General features: G+C 35.2%; 1 protein-coding gene across 4 annotated transcripts in view; it reads left to right on the forward strand.

Moving 5' to 3' along the window:
* Window positions 1–19873, forward strand: part of arhgap23b (Rho GTPase activating protein 23b) — a 71938-nt gene that overhangs the window by 33062 nt on the left and 19003 nt on the right. For all 4 annotated transcript variants that reach the window (XR_015503981.1, XR_015503980.1, XM_087276015.1 and 1 more), the window contains exons 5-7: window positions 1167–1245; window positions 1352–1406; window positions 11067–12243. Coding sequence is in view for 2 of the 4 variants with exons in the window: in XM_087276015.1 (XP_087132141.1) it covers window positions 1167–1245; window positions 1352–1406; window positions 11067–12243 (1311 nt within the window). In the remaining 2 variants the exon portion in view is untranslated. The remainder of the gene's footprint in view (window positions 1–1166; window positions 1246–1351; window positions 1407–11066; window positions 12244–19873) is intronic.

Here is a 19873-nt window from a genome sequence, read left to right on the forward strand (position 1 = left end):
CATAGACTAGATTGCTGGTGATCGTGACAGTATTGTTGATGCCTTACACATGATTAAATAACTATTTGCTAATGCTTACAGAATGCTTCATAGTGTGCTGTTATTATAAAATGTCACCATTGGTTTTTGTTCTTAATCTCTCTGTCGTTCATTTCTTTTTGTTCTGCTTGTTTTGTTAAAGGTGCAGTAGGTGATCTGCCAAAAAGCTAACCGTTTAGCATATTATCTTCGGAAGGCGGGGAGGGATTGTGATTCAAAGCCACACCCCCTGAAATCGCGAGTGCGCGCAACAGCCGACAGACAACCCACTAATTCAGGTCATTCGCCAGTTAGTTAGTGCCAGCACCATGCAGGAATCACATTTATTATACTTAGCCACACTTACACTTACATAGCCACACTTACATACATTCACATTCAGAGTAGCATGGTAAACAGTATAGGTAGGCTATCATTGTTCAAAAATGACCCAATGTGAATATAAAAGCAACTTCAGCTCAGTAAAGCAGGCTAGGCTAAATAGCGCTATTTACTGGTGTTTTGTTGTTAAACTAAATATAAATCTACTTTATAGATGCTGTCAAAGAACCTTATGAATCTGAAAATAATCACATCAATCTTTCACCAGGAGATTTCAGTGGCTGAACAACACGTCTGTGCAAATAAGTCATTCATAACAAAACACAATCTAACATAAAATAGTTTCAAAACAGAACATTACCTGTCTAACAGTGATACTTCAGCCATGGTGTCATCCTTCCTCCAGCGTGCTAAAGTAACTCCAATATTGATTCAGGTATTTAAAAGTTTCAATGCAGCATTAAATAGCTTTACATCAGTCTTGTGTTTTTTATTCTCCAATAAAATGAAAGCAGAGGTGGGGTTTCCGTTTAGGTGCCTGCAGTGTTTGTGTTGTCAAGGGCACATTTGGTGTGATCAGCCCCTTAGAACGGAAAAGCACGTTCAGTGTGATCAGCCCCAAAGTATCAACATCACAAGATGTCTGGCCTATTGTACAAGAATTAAAGAACTAGATGACCCCTACTTGCATGGTCAAGGTTCAAGACCAGACGTCATCAATACCGAATTTTGATATTTGAAATATGTCATGCCCTTATTCACCTCATCAGCATAAAATTCTGATAAATGTGTGTGCTTTTTTTTAGGTGACAGACTAGTGAGGGTGAATGGGGAAAGTGTGCTGGGGAAAACGTTCTCTCAGGTCATAGCATTGATTCAGAATAGGTGTGGTTACTTTAACTATATATTATTTAATGAGCCATACTTGCAAGGAAAAGTACATTTGTGTCCAAAGCGAATATGTGCTCCATAACCAGGTTTGTTTGTTTAGTGACAATGTGCTGGAGTTGTCCATCATGCCAAAAGATGAGGATGTGCTACAGCTGGTAAGTTAAAGCATAACATTTCTTCTTTCTGACACTTTCTTCTTCTTTCTTCACCCTTTTTACTTGTTATGGTTGGTTACTGTTGGTTACTGTCCAGTTAATGAAATCTGAAAGCACATTTTCAAATTTGCTTAGGGTTACTTTAGTTGTGGTTCACGTTATAAGGTTGTAAACTTTATTTTATTATTGTTTCCTTTGACTTATTCCCTTATTTATCAGGGGTCGCCACAGCGGAACAAATTGCCAACGGCTCGGCATATGTTTTACATAGAGGATGCCCATACATTCTTTCTCACAAACACATACACAATGGCCAATTTAGTCCAATTCACCTATACCACATGTATTTGGGCTTTGGGGGAAACGAGAGCACCTGGGGTCTGTTCTTCATACGCGGATTACTCAGTTAGCTGGATTTGGTTATTGACTATGTGACATAATCCAGGATCGTTTTGTTCTTCAAGAGTTGTTGTCACAGCAACAGTTCTGCTAGCTCAAACCTGGTCGGAAGCAGATTCAATTCATATAAACAGGATTAGATCGGCTCAGTTCAAGCAAAGATAATGCAGAAAGTATATACCGAATTCAGATATTTTTTTACAGTAGTAGTTATAAACACTTGGGAAAATAGTAAATATTTTTAAACTATATATGAAGTTATAGCTATTAATAAAACAAATAAAGTTTTATTTATTAATAAAACTTGTGCAATCTTCACCCCCGATGAAAATGAAAGTACAAAGACTGCCACCTGGTGGTGCAAAGAGAAAACTTGTCGATATGAACTTTTTTAGATCGCTTTAGTACAATTTGTGTATGATAATAGACATGCACAATATGTGACTTTTTTTAAAGCAATAATACATTTATGCATTCATAAACATGTTTTGACAGTTAATATGATGGTGATTTGATGCTTTATAAAAGTTGCAGACACCTTTACCAATATCAAAATGCTTTTGTAAACATCTCGTTATTCTTTACACCAATTTTAAAAAAATGGCTACTATAATACTACTATGGGTACTATAATAAGGAAATCCGCTCTAACTGTAAAACTAAATAAATTGGTCTCAACACATGAAAAGGCCAATCATGCAGGCCACTACAAGGTGTAAAGTTATTGCAAGAAAAAATATTTAACTAATTGTTTCCTATGAATTTTATGTAATTTTGCTTACATAATTAATTCAATATTAATCAGATGATGTCATTACGCTGCTGTGCCGTCAGCCAATCGTTGCATTGCTGATCATGATTTCGAGGATCGATGGATCGGTCCTTCACAACACACGCCACGCAGCGATCTCAGATCAGTTCATCCAGACATTTTAATCTAATTCACAAACTTGTTTGAAGAACCAAATTAGCCAGAGATTGTTGTGGAAAGTTGCGCTGGATCTCGTCAAACATCTTCTAAGTTTCAAAAAAGAGGCTGAGGTCTTCGAAGTTGTCAAGTTGAAGCAGTTTATTGTTACAGCAGAGTTGGTCGATCGATCTCTCTCCTACAAATGTTCCAAAACCCACAGTTTATATACAGGCTTTTCCTATAGTCATCATGAAACAGTGGTGTAGCATCACGTTATTTCCAGGCTCCAATAGGATTCTAGCCTTTATATTGATGGCTGTATGTTTTTCTGTTTTTGCACATCTTAAAGGTCATATTTCAACACTTTTTAAATGATTCTCCCTATGCATGCTTTTGCCATGCAGGTTGAGCAAAGTTGTTTTTAAGTTGTTTTTGTCATGGTCAATACATCAATACATGTTGCACATGCTGTCTGAATGGTCTTACTTCACCGCTGTTTACTTCTGTGTGTTTTGCTCTGCATCACTTGAATGTGTTTCTATATGTTTTAACAGTGTATTTTAATAGTGGCAGATTATACAGTGATTACATAATAAAAGTTCCTCTATAATTCTCCTAAATAAATCCCCCCTTAAGGACTTAATCAAAAAAGTCCTTTTCCTAAATCCCTCACTGAAGTGCAACTCAAGAATCCAACACTTGCAAAGTCTTAACATACTTGTGCAACCAAAAAGTTGCCCATCTACATCCTTATCAATTGTCAGCATCCTTCCGCCGCACTTCAGAGGAGAAACAGAACCAAACGTCTCCCTCTACTTTTGACTTTAGAAGGAGTAAAAGATCCCGCTCTCCCTAACTGAATACTTTTTTTTTTTTGGGGAGTTCAACACACAATAATCATTAGACAGGTTAAAACCATATGCTTGTCAGCCTTGCTCACAGTTGTGGGTATACATCATATATACTTGATTAATCATTATTTAATAGAAATCATATAATTGTAGAATATTCTCGGCGCCTGTAAAAGAGCTATATCTGATGTTTTATCCCACGTCGCCAGAGGTACTTCTGAGTACTGTCTGGTGTTGGAGCAGACAGTGGGTTTTTAAACCGCCAGTAGAGTCTGCTCTTCTGCATCTTCTGCCATTGGATACCAAGGTGTTCCTTGACCGTAATCATCTTCCCTCTTTCCCCGTGTACATCTGATATGAGCTCCGGCAGCTTCGATGAACTCCTAAATACATACAGAAATGTATACTAGTAAATAGGCTTAAATAATCACACAATTTTTCAGTTTAGTCCATTCTATTAGTTTTTTTTTTTTTTTTTTTTCTTGTATTATGGATTGTGCCTTGCTTAAAACTCTCATCCATTAAAAATTAGTAAAATGTTAGAAGTCCAAAAAAAAATTAAAAGACAAAAAAGAAATTTAAAGTAGAAATTGTTTTTAAAACTCATCCAACTGTTCCAAATCTGGCCCAAAGACTTCATAGACATGGTCTCTGCATTCATGCACAATTCTATTCACTTGCACATTGGCCATCTGCTTGACAGCAGCTTTAACAATTAGTCTTTTATGTATATAGGCTATTTCCCCCCTTTCATGCTAGATTGTTCACAGAGACTTTTTTTTTGTTGTTTAATTTTCACAATTTTCTTCAATTGAGATTGTAGCTCTATAAGCACTATAGATGACTTGCTACCTCATATTCTGTCACTTGTTTAACTTTCAAACCTGTATTGTTTCCTTTAATGATAAACTAATTTTTCTTTCATCATCTCAAATGCTTTTATTGAATCTGTGTTTCCTATTAATTTATGCCTTATTTTTGCAGTCTTTCCTGTTTCATAAATTTTCTTTAGTGCAGTTTGTTGTAAAATTCTCTGTTCCATCAATGCTAAATTTCAGTCATCCCTAAAAGTCATCATGTGTTTTCTGTCTTTTAATTGAGCTAGAGCTATATGGAGCTGCAGATAATTAAATCAACATAGTGTAACACACTACTGTTCGTCATAAGATCTTCAGACTTTGTGTATGTATAATTTTCAGCAGCAAATGAAAATACTAATAGGTACCTATCCTCTTTTGCTAATTACCTAAACTTGGCTGAAAAGAGACTAATTATCAACAATATTTGACATCAGGAGGAACATTTGTTCATAAAATGTAGGAACCTCAGTTGACAAATTTTCTCTCATTTATTTTTCTTATATCTTCTGCTTTTTACCTGCTTTGATGCAGCATAATTAAAGTATTTATTCAATTTAAATTCAAATCTTAATAATTACATACACTGTCATACCTGAATTGAAATATAATCTAAATAGAAATATCCAACGATCTATGTATTACATATTATAATCACTAGGTGTTAATACTCCCACTCTTAATAAAACTTCAATATTGTTTTTTATACCTATTTCAGCTTTTTTCTTCTTTTCTCTGCAGATGTGCATCTGGTTTATTTTTAACCCTCACTGTACTGGTTAATTTTCTAATTCTAAATCCAAGTCCTGCAATGATAATAATTCTTTAAGTATTAACTGTACTTCTTTTAATCATTTTGAACTATTTGTTCATCTGAATGTTGCATTTATTTATTTTTTTCTCTAAACTTCTCTCTATTAATATTTATTTTCAAGGCAACCCATCTACTTGATTGTATTCACATCTTTCATGTAATTTTTGCAAGTTAACTGAAAAATCATTTAATCTTTTTGTTCTGTTTTGCTTTACTCTTTAGTCCTCAAATTTAGTTTCCATTTTTTTTTTACTTGTATGGATATATGAAACAAAATCTATAACATTAAACCCTTTTTTTTCCCCCCAAATCATCTCTTACTACACTTAGAGCTTTTCACTATTGACCTATATTCTTGTGCTGTTCTTTTTCCTTCAATTTCTTCCTGGTAATAATTTTCTAAGGCTAAATCTCTTTTAAAATTAAAAATTTGCATAGACAAATTCTTCTTTTTACTAGCCCTGCTTCAGAAATGTTTTAACTCAATCTATTTTCCCATTATCAATGGTCTTAATTACATCTTCTATCTGTTTTAATTAATAGATATTATCTTTTTATTTCATAATCCTTATTTAATTCAAATTTCTTTTACTAAATGTAAAGTCCTATTTTATAAAATAACTTTCTAAGTAATCAATTGAAGGAGTCTGATTTGAAACAAGAAAGGCTACACTTTTGTTTTAATTTGCAACATACTTGATTTGGATCATATGTCTACTGGGCTTTTGAGATCGAGTTTGCTAGGCCATAGCCAATCTCTCTCCCTCAAACCCCAAGGCAACTGTTCCATAGATGGTGCAGTCTTTGCATTGTTGTATTCAGGAATCCCCACATTTCCTGCTTATTTAAGGAGTTAAAGTGTTGAGCATTTCTCCTCCCTCTTGGTGCTGGCTTTACTCTCACCCAGCTGATGTTGCTGGAAAGTTGAGCTTTTTGATCAGTTCATCAGTCTCTTGTTTCTCCTTTAAGTGTCTCTTGAACATATGTCGATGGGTCAAAGTCTCTGTAGCTTTCTGTATGCAGTGCCTGGCTCACTGCTTTAGTTCATGTGATAAGAGTCCACAGTCAACAAGTTGCTCCTTGTGTTTCTCAAAACACCTTAATCTATTTCCCAATGCCTTCAGGGATGTCAGGCAGGCGAAAAGGCTAGGACCCTTCAAAGTCCATCTCCTTGCCCCTTAATTTAATATAACAATTTGCTTAGTTAATAATCTAAGCATTTTTCCACTTTCCCATTTTTCCTTCATCAAATAAAGACTCCTCTCATCTATGTTCTTCTATTTGCTGTTCAATAGTTAATTCTTCTTAATATTTATTACTAAGTCTACTGTATCTTTTTTAATTTTCTGTTTCTTTAATTTTCTTCTAATTCCTTTCTTTAGCTTCAGCTTGTGTTTTTTTCCCCTAATCTATTCTAGTGTTTTCCCACTAGTTGGCCTTTCTTTACATTGTTTGAATTTCTCTAACATTTTCTAAATCTGTTTCAATTCTATAGTACATTTTCTCACTCTTTTTTACACACTCATCTCTTTAGTTTTAACCTTTCCCTACTTGCTTTTAATCCATTTTAAGTTCTTTTGCTACTTCCATAATTTCCCTCTGTATTGGTCATTGACCCATTGTCCTCTCTCTCTCTCTCTCTCTCTCTCCCTCTCTCTCTCTCTCTCTCTCTCTCTCTCTCTCACACACACAGCTTACATCAAATGTTCCTTCCTTTTGCCATTATTTTCTGTTCTGTTCTCTCTTAGATGAGTATCTTATATATATTTAAATATATATATTTTTTTCAAGTTCTAATTCTATTATTTCCTATTATGTGTTATTCCCCTCTGTTCCTAAATGTTTACTTTTTAATTATTACTTTATTATTTTATATAACACATAATCTTCTTCCAAATTGTATTTACTTTATCCTATTTATCTTATACTATTTTGCAATATACACTTTTACACCTCACTAATATTAAATCAGATGCTATTATTCCCTAAATTAAATTATATTCTAAGAACTTAAATTATGATCTCTTTGTATGCACATGTCAACTTATGTTATATACTTCTCCTTAATTTAATATTTATCTTTATATCTTTCTATTTGAACTAAATTTATTTATTTCCTAAATATTTTAATCTCTTCCTTAAACTGTATCAGTCTCTTCTATATTTTCCAATATATATCATATACCTCTTCTATATCACACAATATCTGCAGTCCATCTTTATATTATATATATAATATTATAATATTATAATCTACAATAATGATTATTTTATTTCACTATTTATCACAATTAAACTACTAAACACAAACAGTTAAACACACTCTCACATTCTAGTCCTTCACATTTAGAGGACTCATTCACTCAACATTTGTCCCTTTATATCTACAGGGCTCATTCAGTCATTCATTCCTCTCAGTGTAACACAGAGAGCGTCCATCTCTGCCATGCTCTATTTAAGGGATGGTGCAGGAGGGCGGCTCTGCTTGTCCACTAATATGGAATTTTACACAACCATTCACACAAACACAGACACACACAACACTAAAGCGATAACTACAGGAATTTCCTTGCGCACATCTCTATAATCCAATCTGCTTTTAATCTCTTAACTGTCACCACACATTCAGAACTCACTCTTGAAATCTAAATCTGTTATATGCATATCATCATTAAATAACTTCCCAAATCTGAGTAACAGTTACTAGTTAACGTCTGTCGCTATCAAGGCCTCTTAACAAACAGACACAGATCATTTGCATGCAAACTATTCTTTTTTTAATCTGGAATCTAAGCCTTCCTTCATTACTTTTATTTATTTTAATTTGGGGGAACAGTTGAAGTGTCTTTACCATCACAAGCAGGTCCTGGGAGACAAACCAAACTTTTTTACATGCAAAACTGCTTTTCTTAATTGTTGTGGCCACATTGTTTGCTTTGTCCCTCCAGCACAGCATGTGCACTTTTTATTCATTCTCTAATCAATTAATATTTTCATCTATATTTTATTCTCTTAATAATAATACTTACTTTCTCTCACACTACACCTCAGAAATTTCTCTCTAACACTCAACATCCTTAAGCACACACCCTACTTATGCTTTAAATTCAATTCTCTCATCACATGCATCCTCATTCACAGATTTCGCATTATATGCTTTCTTATTCAATCCTCTTTTCTAGGATTGTAAGAAAAAATTTCCCCATTCACTTTGGTCCAGACCACCACATAAAAACACAACATATAGACTAACAAGACTCACACAGGCCAGTTCACTGAGATCCAGCCCTCCCTATAGGTGCTTTTGGAATCAGATTAAAGGCCTCCTCCCAATTTCCCTGCCCCTATCGGGAGAGTCTTACTCAATCCACAGGCGGGTACAGAGACGCGGAGCGCTCCTTTTCTCTGATTACATCTATAAAGAGCGAACTCTAGCGCTGCCTCCGCGCGTTCTGCTCACGCCTCTCGCGTAGCAATTCATGCATGTACCTCTCTTTCATACGCATATAATTTACAGCCCTTTGTTAGTATATAATACAAAGCTATTAGTTAGTGCATAATTTACAGCCATTTGTTAGTACAATCACATACCTTGACAACCTGGAACACCTCTTTTTCTTATAAATAGTTCACTTCACTATACTTTTATTACTTTATCATTTACTTTATCATTTTTTAATAAATGTAGTCAATTCAAAGGTTCTTTTTAATGGTGAGGTATTTTTTAATGTCAAGTTCAGGCGTCTGGTCCACCCCACAGTACACTCATCAGAGAACCAAAATAAAGCAAAAATTTGCTCACCTTTTTTAATCTGCGCGCTTTTTGGTCTCTGCGTGAGTGTCTGCCAAGGATCGGCCCTATTGACACCTTCTTTCGACCACCCTCAATCCAGCCCCACGTTGGGCGCCAAATTATGTTGTGGAAAGTTGCGCTGGATCTCGTCAAACATCTTCTAAGTTTCAAAAAAGAGGCTGAGGTCTTCGAAGTTGTCAAGTTGAAGCAGTTTATTGTTACAGCAGAGTTGGTCGATCGATCTCTCTCCTACAAATGTTCCAAAACCCACAGTTTATATACAGGCTTTTCCTATAGTCATCATGAAACAGTGGTGTAGCATCACGTTATTTCCAGGCTCCAATAGGATTCTAGCCTTTATATTGATGGCTGTATGTTTTTCTGTTTTTGCACATCTTAAAGGTCATATTTCAACACTTTTTAAATGATTCTCCCTATGCATGCTTTTGCCATGCAGGTTGAGCAAAGTTGTTTTTAAGTTGTTTTTGTCATGGTCAATACATCAATACATGTTGCACATGCTGTCTGAATGGTCTTACTTCACCGCTGTTTACTTCTGTGTGTTTTGCTCTGCATCACTTGAATGTGTTTCTATATGTTTTAACAGTGTATTTTAATAGTGGCAGATTATACAGTGATTACATAATAAAAGTTCCTCTATAATTCTCCTAAAAGATCAGTCATCAAGATTAAAAGATCCAGGATCTGCCAAATCATCCTAGATCATTTAAGCAAGGTATGAAGAACGGACCCCTGGAGGAAAGCCACAAAAACAAGAGGAGAACATGCAAACTCCACACAGAACACATCAATAATTTAGGATATTTTTAAACAATGTATTATTTAAAAGTAATTAAATGCATAAGCTTGTAACAATTTTATGAGGCAATAATTAAATTTTTATCAGGTCCAAGTAATAAAATAAATAGCCAACATTAAATGAATAAATAATTAACAGCAACAACATCAACAATAGTACAGTACAACTATAACAATCGTAATACACTCTAAACTAATTTATTGTAATCATTTTTATTTTAGTGCACATTTTTCATCTGGCATAGCACAGGTTAAGTACACTTGGATAGTCCTAAGTTTATCTTAAAAACTACTAAAGTCTAACTACAAAAGCTTTGAGCAAAAAGTGAACTCTTCAAGAACATAAAGTAAGTGTAAATTTATAAAATGTATTTCAATGCACTTTTTGCATGGTGGTAATTATTGTATTATTTTAGGTGTACTTAAGTGTCACATTGGAAAAATGCAATTCAATTGGTAATTTCAAATGCATTCAAATTATTCTTTTAAGTAATACTTTTACATTTTTGAATCACATTTTTTAAGTAGTACACTTTATTGCTATATACTAAAAATAAATTTAAATACATATATAAAAAAACTTTCATTTAATTGATATCTAAAATAACTATGTAAAAGTGACCTTTGAATTATTTTATAGCATTCAAATGAGACTTTTTAAGAAATACACGTAGGGAGCGACGCGGTGGCGCAGTAGGTGGTGCTGTCACCTCACAACAAGAAGGTTTCTGGTTCGAGCTTCAGCTGGGTCAGTTGGCATTTCTGTGTGGAGTTTGCATGTTCTCCCTGCGCGGGTTTTCCCCACAAGTTCAAAGACATGCGGTTCAGGTGAAGTGGCTAAGGTAAAATTGTCCATAGTGTATGTGTTTGAATGAGTGTGTGGATGTTTCCCAGTGATGGGTTGTGGCTGAAAGGGCATCCGCTTTGTAAAACATGTGCTGGATAAGTTGGCGATTCATTTCGCTGTGGTGACCCCAGATTAAAAAATGGACTAAGCCGAAAAAAAGAAATTAATGAATTAAATAATGAATTGTCATTCTGAAATGAAATTATTTAAGGTTAATTTAATGTATCAGTACTTGGGGTTTCTGTGGTTCCTTAAACCTGTATTTTAATTTTATGTCAACAAAATGTTGTGTTTTATCTTTTATTCTCAAGCACATCTTTATTTACAATTAACACAGCTCATTGAGTTTGCTTTCTCTATTATTATACAGGCATATTCTCAAGATGCCTACTTGAGAGGGAATGAGCCATACACTGGAGAAACACAAAACCTTCCCGATCCTCCTCCAGTCTGTAACTTAAACAGCAAATCTCCCTCAACATCGCAGAACCATGCTATTCCTGTTAACATGAACTCTGAGATTGTTGTAGTGTCTCAACCTTCCCCTCACTGCCTGATTCGTCACCGCATCTGCTCTTCATCCTCAGGTGGGAAAACAAACCTGCTGGACTTCCACTTTGCCAACCACAATGCAGCTATTGCCTCTGCCTCACTAGTTCACCCTAGGAAAGCCAGTCTTCCCCAAGGTCACAGTGAACTGTGCCACCAAGGTCTGTCAGACTGGTACTATAGCCAAGTAGACCAATCAAGCCTTGGCAATTCCCATCATTACCAGAGCAGCTCTCAAGACAGGCTTTATGAACTGGGACTGGCACCAGGAGGGTCTCGTGGTGGTCGGACACACAACTCATCTCAGGATGCCCTACTACATTACAGTGCAGTGATGGGGATCCACCACTCACCTTGCACAGATTCTTATGGTCTTGGGAGAACAAGTAAACTCTCTAGCCATTCCTGTTCTGAAAACTTGCTAGCTGCTTATGCTTCGTACGAGCAGAGCTTTGGTCATTCACTGGAAACTCTAGAAAAGGCATCCATTCTGATCTCACCCCATTATAAAATACCAACACAGCCTCATGAAATCACTCAGCTAATCAGGGTAGCGGAGTGCAAAAGTATTGCCAATAATCACACAAATGGTTCCGCAGTTTTGCAACCATCAGGTGAGGGTTTAAGGCAAAAACAGCAGCCAGCTGTTCACATCAGACATTTACCTGCACAATATGTTGAGGGTCAGATGGTTGGCTGCCACACCTCTATTCCAAAAACCATCCCACTGCAGAATCCATCCTCCATCACTCCCTCTGCTGCAGAGTCCCCAGAGCCCCAACGCTCACTGGTCACTGTGTTTACTGAGGAACCTTTACAGCTTAAAAAAAATCTCCCCTCAGGAATTGAGACACACCATTGTACTTCTGTGAATTTTATTAAACCCCTTTCAGCTAAAGTTCTTCCCTCAAGGTCAGAATATTCTGTACACAAAACTAATAGTGGGATTACACCCTCATCTGTGGAGCAGGACTCCTTGGCTGTCAGCCCATTCAAAGGTCAGTATATATCACTTTGAATAATGGAAAATAACTATGTTTACATTTAGTCATTTAGTTTATTTTACTTTATTAAGTTCAGTTCATTGGATCATGTATGGGCCTAAATAAATTTGCTTGTATGATTGTTGTTGTTTTTTACAAGAGTTAAAAACAAAATGGTTTGATCTTATACACTTTTTTTTCTTTTTTTAATTTCTTTCATTGTGAAGAATACTAACATACACCATCAGTTAACCAAAATACCATGCTAGTGTAGTCATCTTGCTAACATACGACAAACAAAAACACAGTGATGTTTCCCGGCTAACAGGGAACATTCAGTAACGTTCATTAAAAATTATGTAACTGTAAACTTGCAACTTTATTAAAATAGAATTTCTGAAACATTCTAGTACCACTGATAGAAAAAGGGTCTCAACAATGTACTTGGAATGTAGTCATTGATGATTATACTTTTCGTTTTTTGGATTTCCAGTTCAACATAATTATTTTTATGGTTATAGTTCAAGAAATGAGTAGTGGAGTTTGTGGTGACTAAAATCCTAAATGAATAACTGGCTGACAGTTCCATGTAGCATGCAAGTAATCATCAGCATCTAGTATGCATTGTGAGAAACTGTTGCTTAAGACTATTTTTTACTATATTTGATTATATGAGTTGAATATTTGCATTGTTAGTCATGGAAAATGTATAAGCACAAGTTGTTGTTGTTTTTTTTCCAGAAGTCGGTGTTGGTGCCGCTGCTAATTGTAATGTTGTACCGATATTTATTATTATTTTGTGAAAGGTTAAAAGTCTTTTGATGTTGGTGAGTTTCATTAACTTTTTCATCAGCTGAGAATTATTCAGCGGGGTTGTTTAATGTATTCATTTTTCATTTATTAACAGATTTTGTTTGTTGATATTGAAAATACACTGGGGCGGCACAGTGGCTCAGTGGTTAGCAAAGGTCATAAAGGTCGCTGTTTTGAGTATCTTACTCCCCATGTTAGCATGGGTTTTCGTCTGGGTGCTCCGGTTTACCCCACAGTCCAGAGACATGCTCTATAAGTGAATTGGGTTAACAAATTGGCTATAGTGTATGACTATGTGTGTAAATGCAAGAGTGTATGGTTGTTTCCCAGTACTGGGTTGCAGCTGTAAGGGCTGTGTAAAACATATACCGCAATAGTTGATTGCTCATTCAGCTGTGGTGACCCTAATAAATAAGGTACTAAGCCGATTGAAAAAGAATGAATTAATTAATTAATGAATGAATGAATGAAAATTCACTGAAAAAGTCAATTGGATTTACTTGATTTAATTGTGTACATCAGTTCCACATTATGGCGAGGCAGTGGTGCAGTGGGTAGCACAATTCACACAGCAAAATGGGAGCTAGTTTGAGTCTCGACTCACCTAAAGTTGGCATTTTCTTCCTGTGTTTGCGTGGGTTTCCTCCGGGTGCTCTGGTTTCCGCCACAGTCCAAAGACATGCTCTATAGGTGAATTGGGTAAGCTAAATTGTCCATAGTGTATGTGTGTGAATGAGAATGTTTAGATGTTTCTCAGTGATGGGTTGCTGCTGTAAGGGCATCCGCTGTGTAAACAAATGATGGATAAGTTGGCGGTTTATTCTGCTGTTTTGAACCCTGATTAATATAGGGACTAAGCCGAAAAGAAACTGAATGAATGAGTTCCACGTTATTTAGTTTGGTTAATTTAAAATGTTCTGTAGAACTAAGTCTTAATGTCACAAGAGATACTGAAAAGGTTTGGGAAAACATTGTTGGAACTGATTAATTGGATGGTGGGTGGCATGATCACCTCACAGCTAGAAGGTAGCTGGTTGGAATCCAGGCTGGGCCAGGACGCATTTCTGTGTGGAGTTTGCATGTTTTCCCAGTGGTTTCCCAGTGGTTCCCTTGGGTTTTCTCCTGGTGCTCTGGTTTCCCCCACCGTTTAAAGACATGCAAGGTGAACTGAATAAACTAACAGTGTAAGTGTGTGTGTATGGAGTGTATGGGTTTTCCCAGTGCTGTATACTTCATGCTTAATAATCAGAGCTATTTTTAATTGAATAGAGCATCCCTTCCATAACAATAAACAAGAAACTTAAAACATACATTTGGTAAGACAAGAAAAGCACAAATAATAATAGATTATTACAAGAGTAGATGAGAAGAATAGATAAGTTACAAGAGTAGAAAAAAAACATGTTTTGCACAACAATTATCAAAAAGGAGTCTTGAAAACGTAATTAATTAAAAGGATTTAAAAATGACAGAAAAAATATCACATCATTAAAATATATTACTGAAAAGTTTGTGTGTTTGTAGGGGGAGGTCAGTAAGTTCTTGTCAATAGTTTTATATATGCTTTAATGGACCATTTATGATGTTCTGTTTTGTACAATAATTACTGACTAAAGAGTCTTCAAAACAAACAAATGAAGGGACCTGTAAATTTTTTTTTAAAAGATTACATTATTAAAACATATTAAAGAAAATTAATCAGAGTTTCTGGAAAATTTAAATAATAAATATGTTATGTTTAACACATATATTTTACAAAAGTGTTTAATATATCTAATTTTGATTTTATCAAGACTGGCCTTTCAGTTATTTCAAGCAAACTGTTCACAGAAATGTATATCAGAATCATTATTAACAAATTAAAAAATGCAAGTTAATAATATGTCCTTTTAAACTGAAAACAAATTATAAAAAAAGTTTTTGTTGAAGCTCTTTTTAAATTCTTTTTGAAATCGACTCCCTGCCCCACTGCACAACGGCTCTTATAAAATATTAAAGCCTTGTACACCACATAATGACAGTAAAAATTACACAACTCAGATCTTCTATCAGATAAGTTTGAGATTATTTCTGCTGATTACACTTGATAAATCAGAGTTAAATAACTTTAGACCAAATGACCGTCTGTTCGATCAGGTTTTTTGAGGCAACTTTAACATTAGCTCGGACAAACCCTCATGCAATTATACTTAAAAACACGTCGTATCACATTATTTCAACAAATAAAAAATATACATTTTGCAAATTTCATATTGGAAGCACTTGAAAGGGAAATATACCATAACTGCTAAACAAAGTCAACATTTAAGTACATTTTAAGCAATCATAGTGAAAAACGGTATCAAAACACTCACTCAGCACAAGTGTTCTTCTAAAAAAAATATATAAATGTGATATATTTGTCCTCAAAACATTGTCTGACAATACAGGGGTTGGACAATGAAATTGAAACACTGGCCAAATTAGTGTTGAAGGTTTCGTGGCTAAATTTGACCAGACTGGTGGACAATCTTCAATGATTGCAGATTCCACAAGTAAAGCTGCGGTCACACTGGACTTCTATTGCCATAGACTTCCATTCATATGCACACGTCAGACCAGAAACACAAAGTCATGCGTCAAGTTTCGCAGGTCGCTGTGGTGCGAAGTTCAAGCTTGGTGAACTCTGACCTGCAAAATTGCATCACTTGACTGCGTGAGACCAATTTAGGATCAAAACATGACCTCTCTGGACAGAAATTTAAAACATGGAGTAATCGCTTGCTTTCTTAAATGTCTAATCATCTTGTTTATTGCCAACCCCTTTCACAGTGCCGCACAACAGAATTTCGCATGCTCAATTTCTGACCGCAGCTTAAGAGCAGAGTGTGAAGGTATAATTAGCAGAGCAATGGCCCAGTTTTGCTTGAAATTTTGCAATCGAACAACATTATGGGTGATTAAAACTAGACAAATGGTTAATATGTGTCTTGCTGGCGCATCTGTGTCCAAGACAGCAAGTCTTTGTTATGTATCAAGAGCCACTTTATGCAGGCTAGTGTCAGCATACCACCAAGAAGGACAAACCACACACAACAGGAGACTGTAATGTAGCTGTAGACACAAGGGAAAGCTGTCCGAAAGGGAACACACAGCAAGACTGGTGACGGAGTGATTTGATGAACATGAAAGTGAAGTTGAACATATCCCATGTGCTGCACAGTCACCAGATCTGAATATTATTGAGCCACTATGGGGGTGTTTTGGAGAAGCAAGGAAATGTTTTTCCCACCAGCATCACGTAGTGACCTGGCCACTATTCTCCAAAAATAATTGCTCAAAATTCCTCTCGCCACTCTGTAGGACTTGTATCATTGCCAAAACAAATTGATGCTGTATGGGCCCCAAAAAGGCCCTACATAATACTAATACATTTTTTTAGTTTCAGTTTCATTGTCCAAACCCTGTATATATATATTGTAGGGATGGATTTTAGTATTTAATGTGCCCTGCGATTAAACAATAAAAACTCTGGAGTCTGAACAAGAGGACATCTGAGAAAGTACCCAGGATAGCCTTTGACACATTCTTGCCCTCTTCTCTGCTGAGCTGGACCTTTCCTTCCCCTCATGGACCTTTCCTTCTCTTCTTGCTAACTAAGCCATAGCCATATCACCCTGCAGCCCAAGCAAGGCTGAGCCTGGTCAGTACCTGGATGGCCACTAGGGAACACTAGGTTGCTGTTGGAAGTGGTGTTAGTGAGGCCAGCAGGGGGCGCTGCTGCAAAATTGCAGGGGGCGCTGCTGTGGTCTGTGTGAGTCCTAATGAACCAGTAAAAGTGAAGGGGACACTATACTATCAGTGGGCGCCGTCTTTCAAATGAGACGTTAAACCGAGGTCCTGACTCTCTGTGGTCATTAAAAATCCCATGGCACTTCTCGTGAAAGAGCAAGGGTGTAACCCCGGTGTCCTGGCCAAAGTCCCTCTATCGGCCCTTATGATCATGGCCTCCCAATCATACCCTTCCACCGAATTGGCTCTATCACTGTCTCTCCACTCCACCAATAGCTGGTGTGTGGTGAGCGCACTGGCGCCGTTGTCTTGTGGCAGCCGTCGCATCATCCAAGTGGATGCTGCAAAGTGATGCTGTGGTGGTGTGGAGAGACCCCCCCTAATGATTGTGTGAAGTGCTTTGGGTGTATGGCCATACAAATAAATGCGCTATACAAATACACATTACAAAAATACACATTACATTACATTAAATATAAATAGTCAGGTGTGACTGGTAATGAAATGTTGTTCCCTCTTGTAGAGTGGTTTGTTGTGGAAGCCCTCTACAAAGATCATTGATAATATTTGTTTTAGCTTCAAACAGATGAGTAACCCTTGCTAACTCTTACAAAAGAACCATTTCTAACACTCCTTGGGTATTTAAAGATAAGGTTGAAATGTGTCATGGCGTGAGTCTGAATCCAGACTGGCCTATATTGCAGAGCTCTCAAGCTCAACACTATGTATAATTTAATCTTGACTATCCACGTGTACTTTTATATTTATCTGTGAGTAATTGATTTATTATTTATGAATTATTGTTTGACACGATATTTGGCATGAAACACTTATCCGGAATATAAAGTGTTAACTTTTGATTTATTCTGATTTCTCCAGAAGTCATTATTTCCAGTAGATTATGTGGAGTCTACATTTATCATTTAAGTGTACAGAGCTGGAGACACGACAGCATGAAGACTTTTTTTAATTTCTGTTTAAACACTGTTGTTAATAATTGTATGAAAATGACTGAATTAACTAGTACAATTAGCAGGAGCCAACCGGAACAAGAGAAATTAGTTAACCCTGCATCCTCTGACTAACCTCAGAATGTTGAGATCCATGTGTCCACGAGAAATAGCACAAACATGGGTTATGAAACTCTAAGTGGCCCTAATGAATGTATACATTAATCAACATTTGAAATGAATTAAAATGTTTTTTTAAAATTGTCCTAGGACAAGAATGGGTGTTGTCCAATATTTTGAGGACAATTATTTTGATGTAAGGTGATGATCTACTTCAAATGTTGACTACAGTAATTTAAGACTATGTAATCAGATTCAAAACTGTAAATTGAATAATGAATGAGAAATGATCCGTTCCTAATTAGACACAGAATTAGAAAAAGTCTAAATTTAATGATCATTTAAAATTGGGGTCAGATTAAATTAGTAGTTGGAAACAAGTATAAATAAATTCTAGTAAATACCAGATTTTTTTTAGAAGAACTAGAAAAGGCATATATGCATTTAATCTTTAACCATTCATCTGATTTCATCATTAGGCTGATAGAATGTAATGCTAAAACATAAAAAAGTGAGGACTGTTTAGGCTTTATAAATACCTATAAATGACAATTAAACCTCAGTATCAAATGAAAAATAAATATTTGCAACCTTAACAAAAGAAAAAAAAAAATATATATATATATATATATATATATATATATATATATATATATATATATATATATATATATATACTGTACAGTTTAAACTGCTAAAGTGTAAAAAAAATACAAAATATATTTTTTTAATAAAAGATAAAAAACAAAAACTACATAATAATATAACAATTTAACAGTATGTTAAAACATTGCAATGATATTCAGTAGTATTTAAATGTAGTAAAAGTGTGTAAAAGTTATTTTATTTTCAATAAAATTGCAAAGATTTATTTTTATTTGATAAAGTTTCATTTGTGGATCTTGAAATGATAAATTATGATATGAATGAAACTCTTAGATAATACTGCAATACGTAATTGAGTAATGAAGAATTAATCATCGACTAAGCATGAAAATACAATTTATTATGCACATTATAGATGTGCTTATATGTCAAGAATACAGCACTTGTATTGTAATTATACACTTGGTACTTATGTCCATTAATGCAGAGTTAATTCTTAACAAATGATAATTTGATTAATCATTTGCAAATGCTTAATGAGTAATTCATAGTCTGCAGTTATTGTTTAATTATTTGGGATGAAATACTGATGTTTACTGATATGAAGAGATTTGGTGCATCTGACCTAGTGGCATGTTTTAATTATGACATGAAATATTAGACTTGAACAACCTCAACAGCTCATACACTTGGGTTATTTTATTATAAAGAAGGAACACAACAGGAGAACAGTGTTATCTTAATATGTGTAAGTTGTATTATAATTGTGTTTCTTATGAAAAAATGAGATGACTTCTGACTTACTGTATATACTCCTTCATGAGTATTTCATAGTCTTTATTTAGATGTACACAGAAAGTGCTCTGACAATGCAGCCTCTCCAAGTTACACCATACTAAAGGGTAAATTATTGACAAGCATCATAAATACAGATAACAAACCTCGTGGATGGTAGCCATCAGTTTCTAAATTTATGTCCTGCAATTCTTCCTTTTTTCCAGTAGATAATGGCCAATTTACCTTTAAGATTATAGTAAGGATAGCTTTCATGTTTAAAACTATATTCAGTGTCATTCATTGACATCTGAAAACAAAAGTGTTTAGGCTAACTCTGCGTGGACATGAATAATGCACTAATTAGACTGAATTAGGTAAATGAATTACTGTTTTTTTCACCACTGTCTGTAGACAGTTTTTTTTTCCATTTTGTTTGTAATAATTTGATGGTTGTCCCTTTTGAACCTCAGACAGCAATGTCAGTCACTCTTTCTCTAGGCTTTGTTGATTCTCCCCAGCTGAATAATCAGAGTAAAAATTGACTTCAGCCTTCTTTGGATTTTTGACTTGGTTTGGATTTGTATTTTCACCATGTTGGTGTTTTAAAG

The sequence above is a fragment of the Danio rerio genome, chromosome 12, assembly GCF_052040795.2.
Source record: "Danio rerio strain M-AB ecotype USA chromosome 12, GRCz13ab, whole genome shotgun sequence".
In the NCBI taxonomy this organism is placed as follows: Eukaryota; Metazoa; Chordata; class Actinopteri; order Cypriniformes; family Danionidae; genus Danio; species Danio rerio.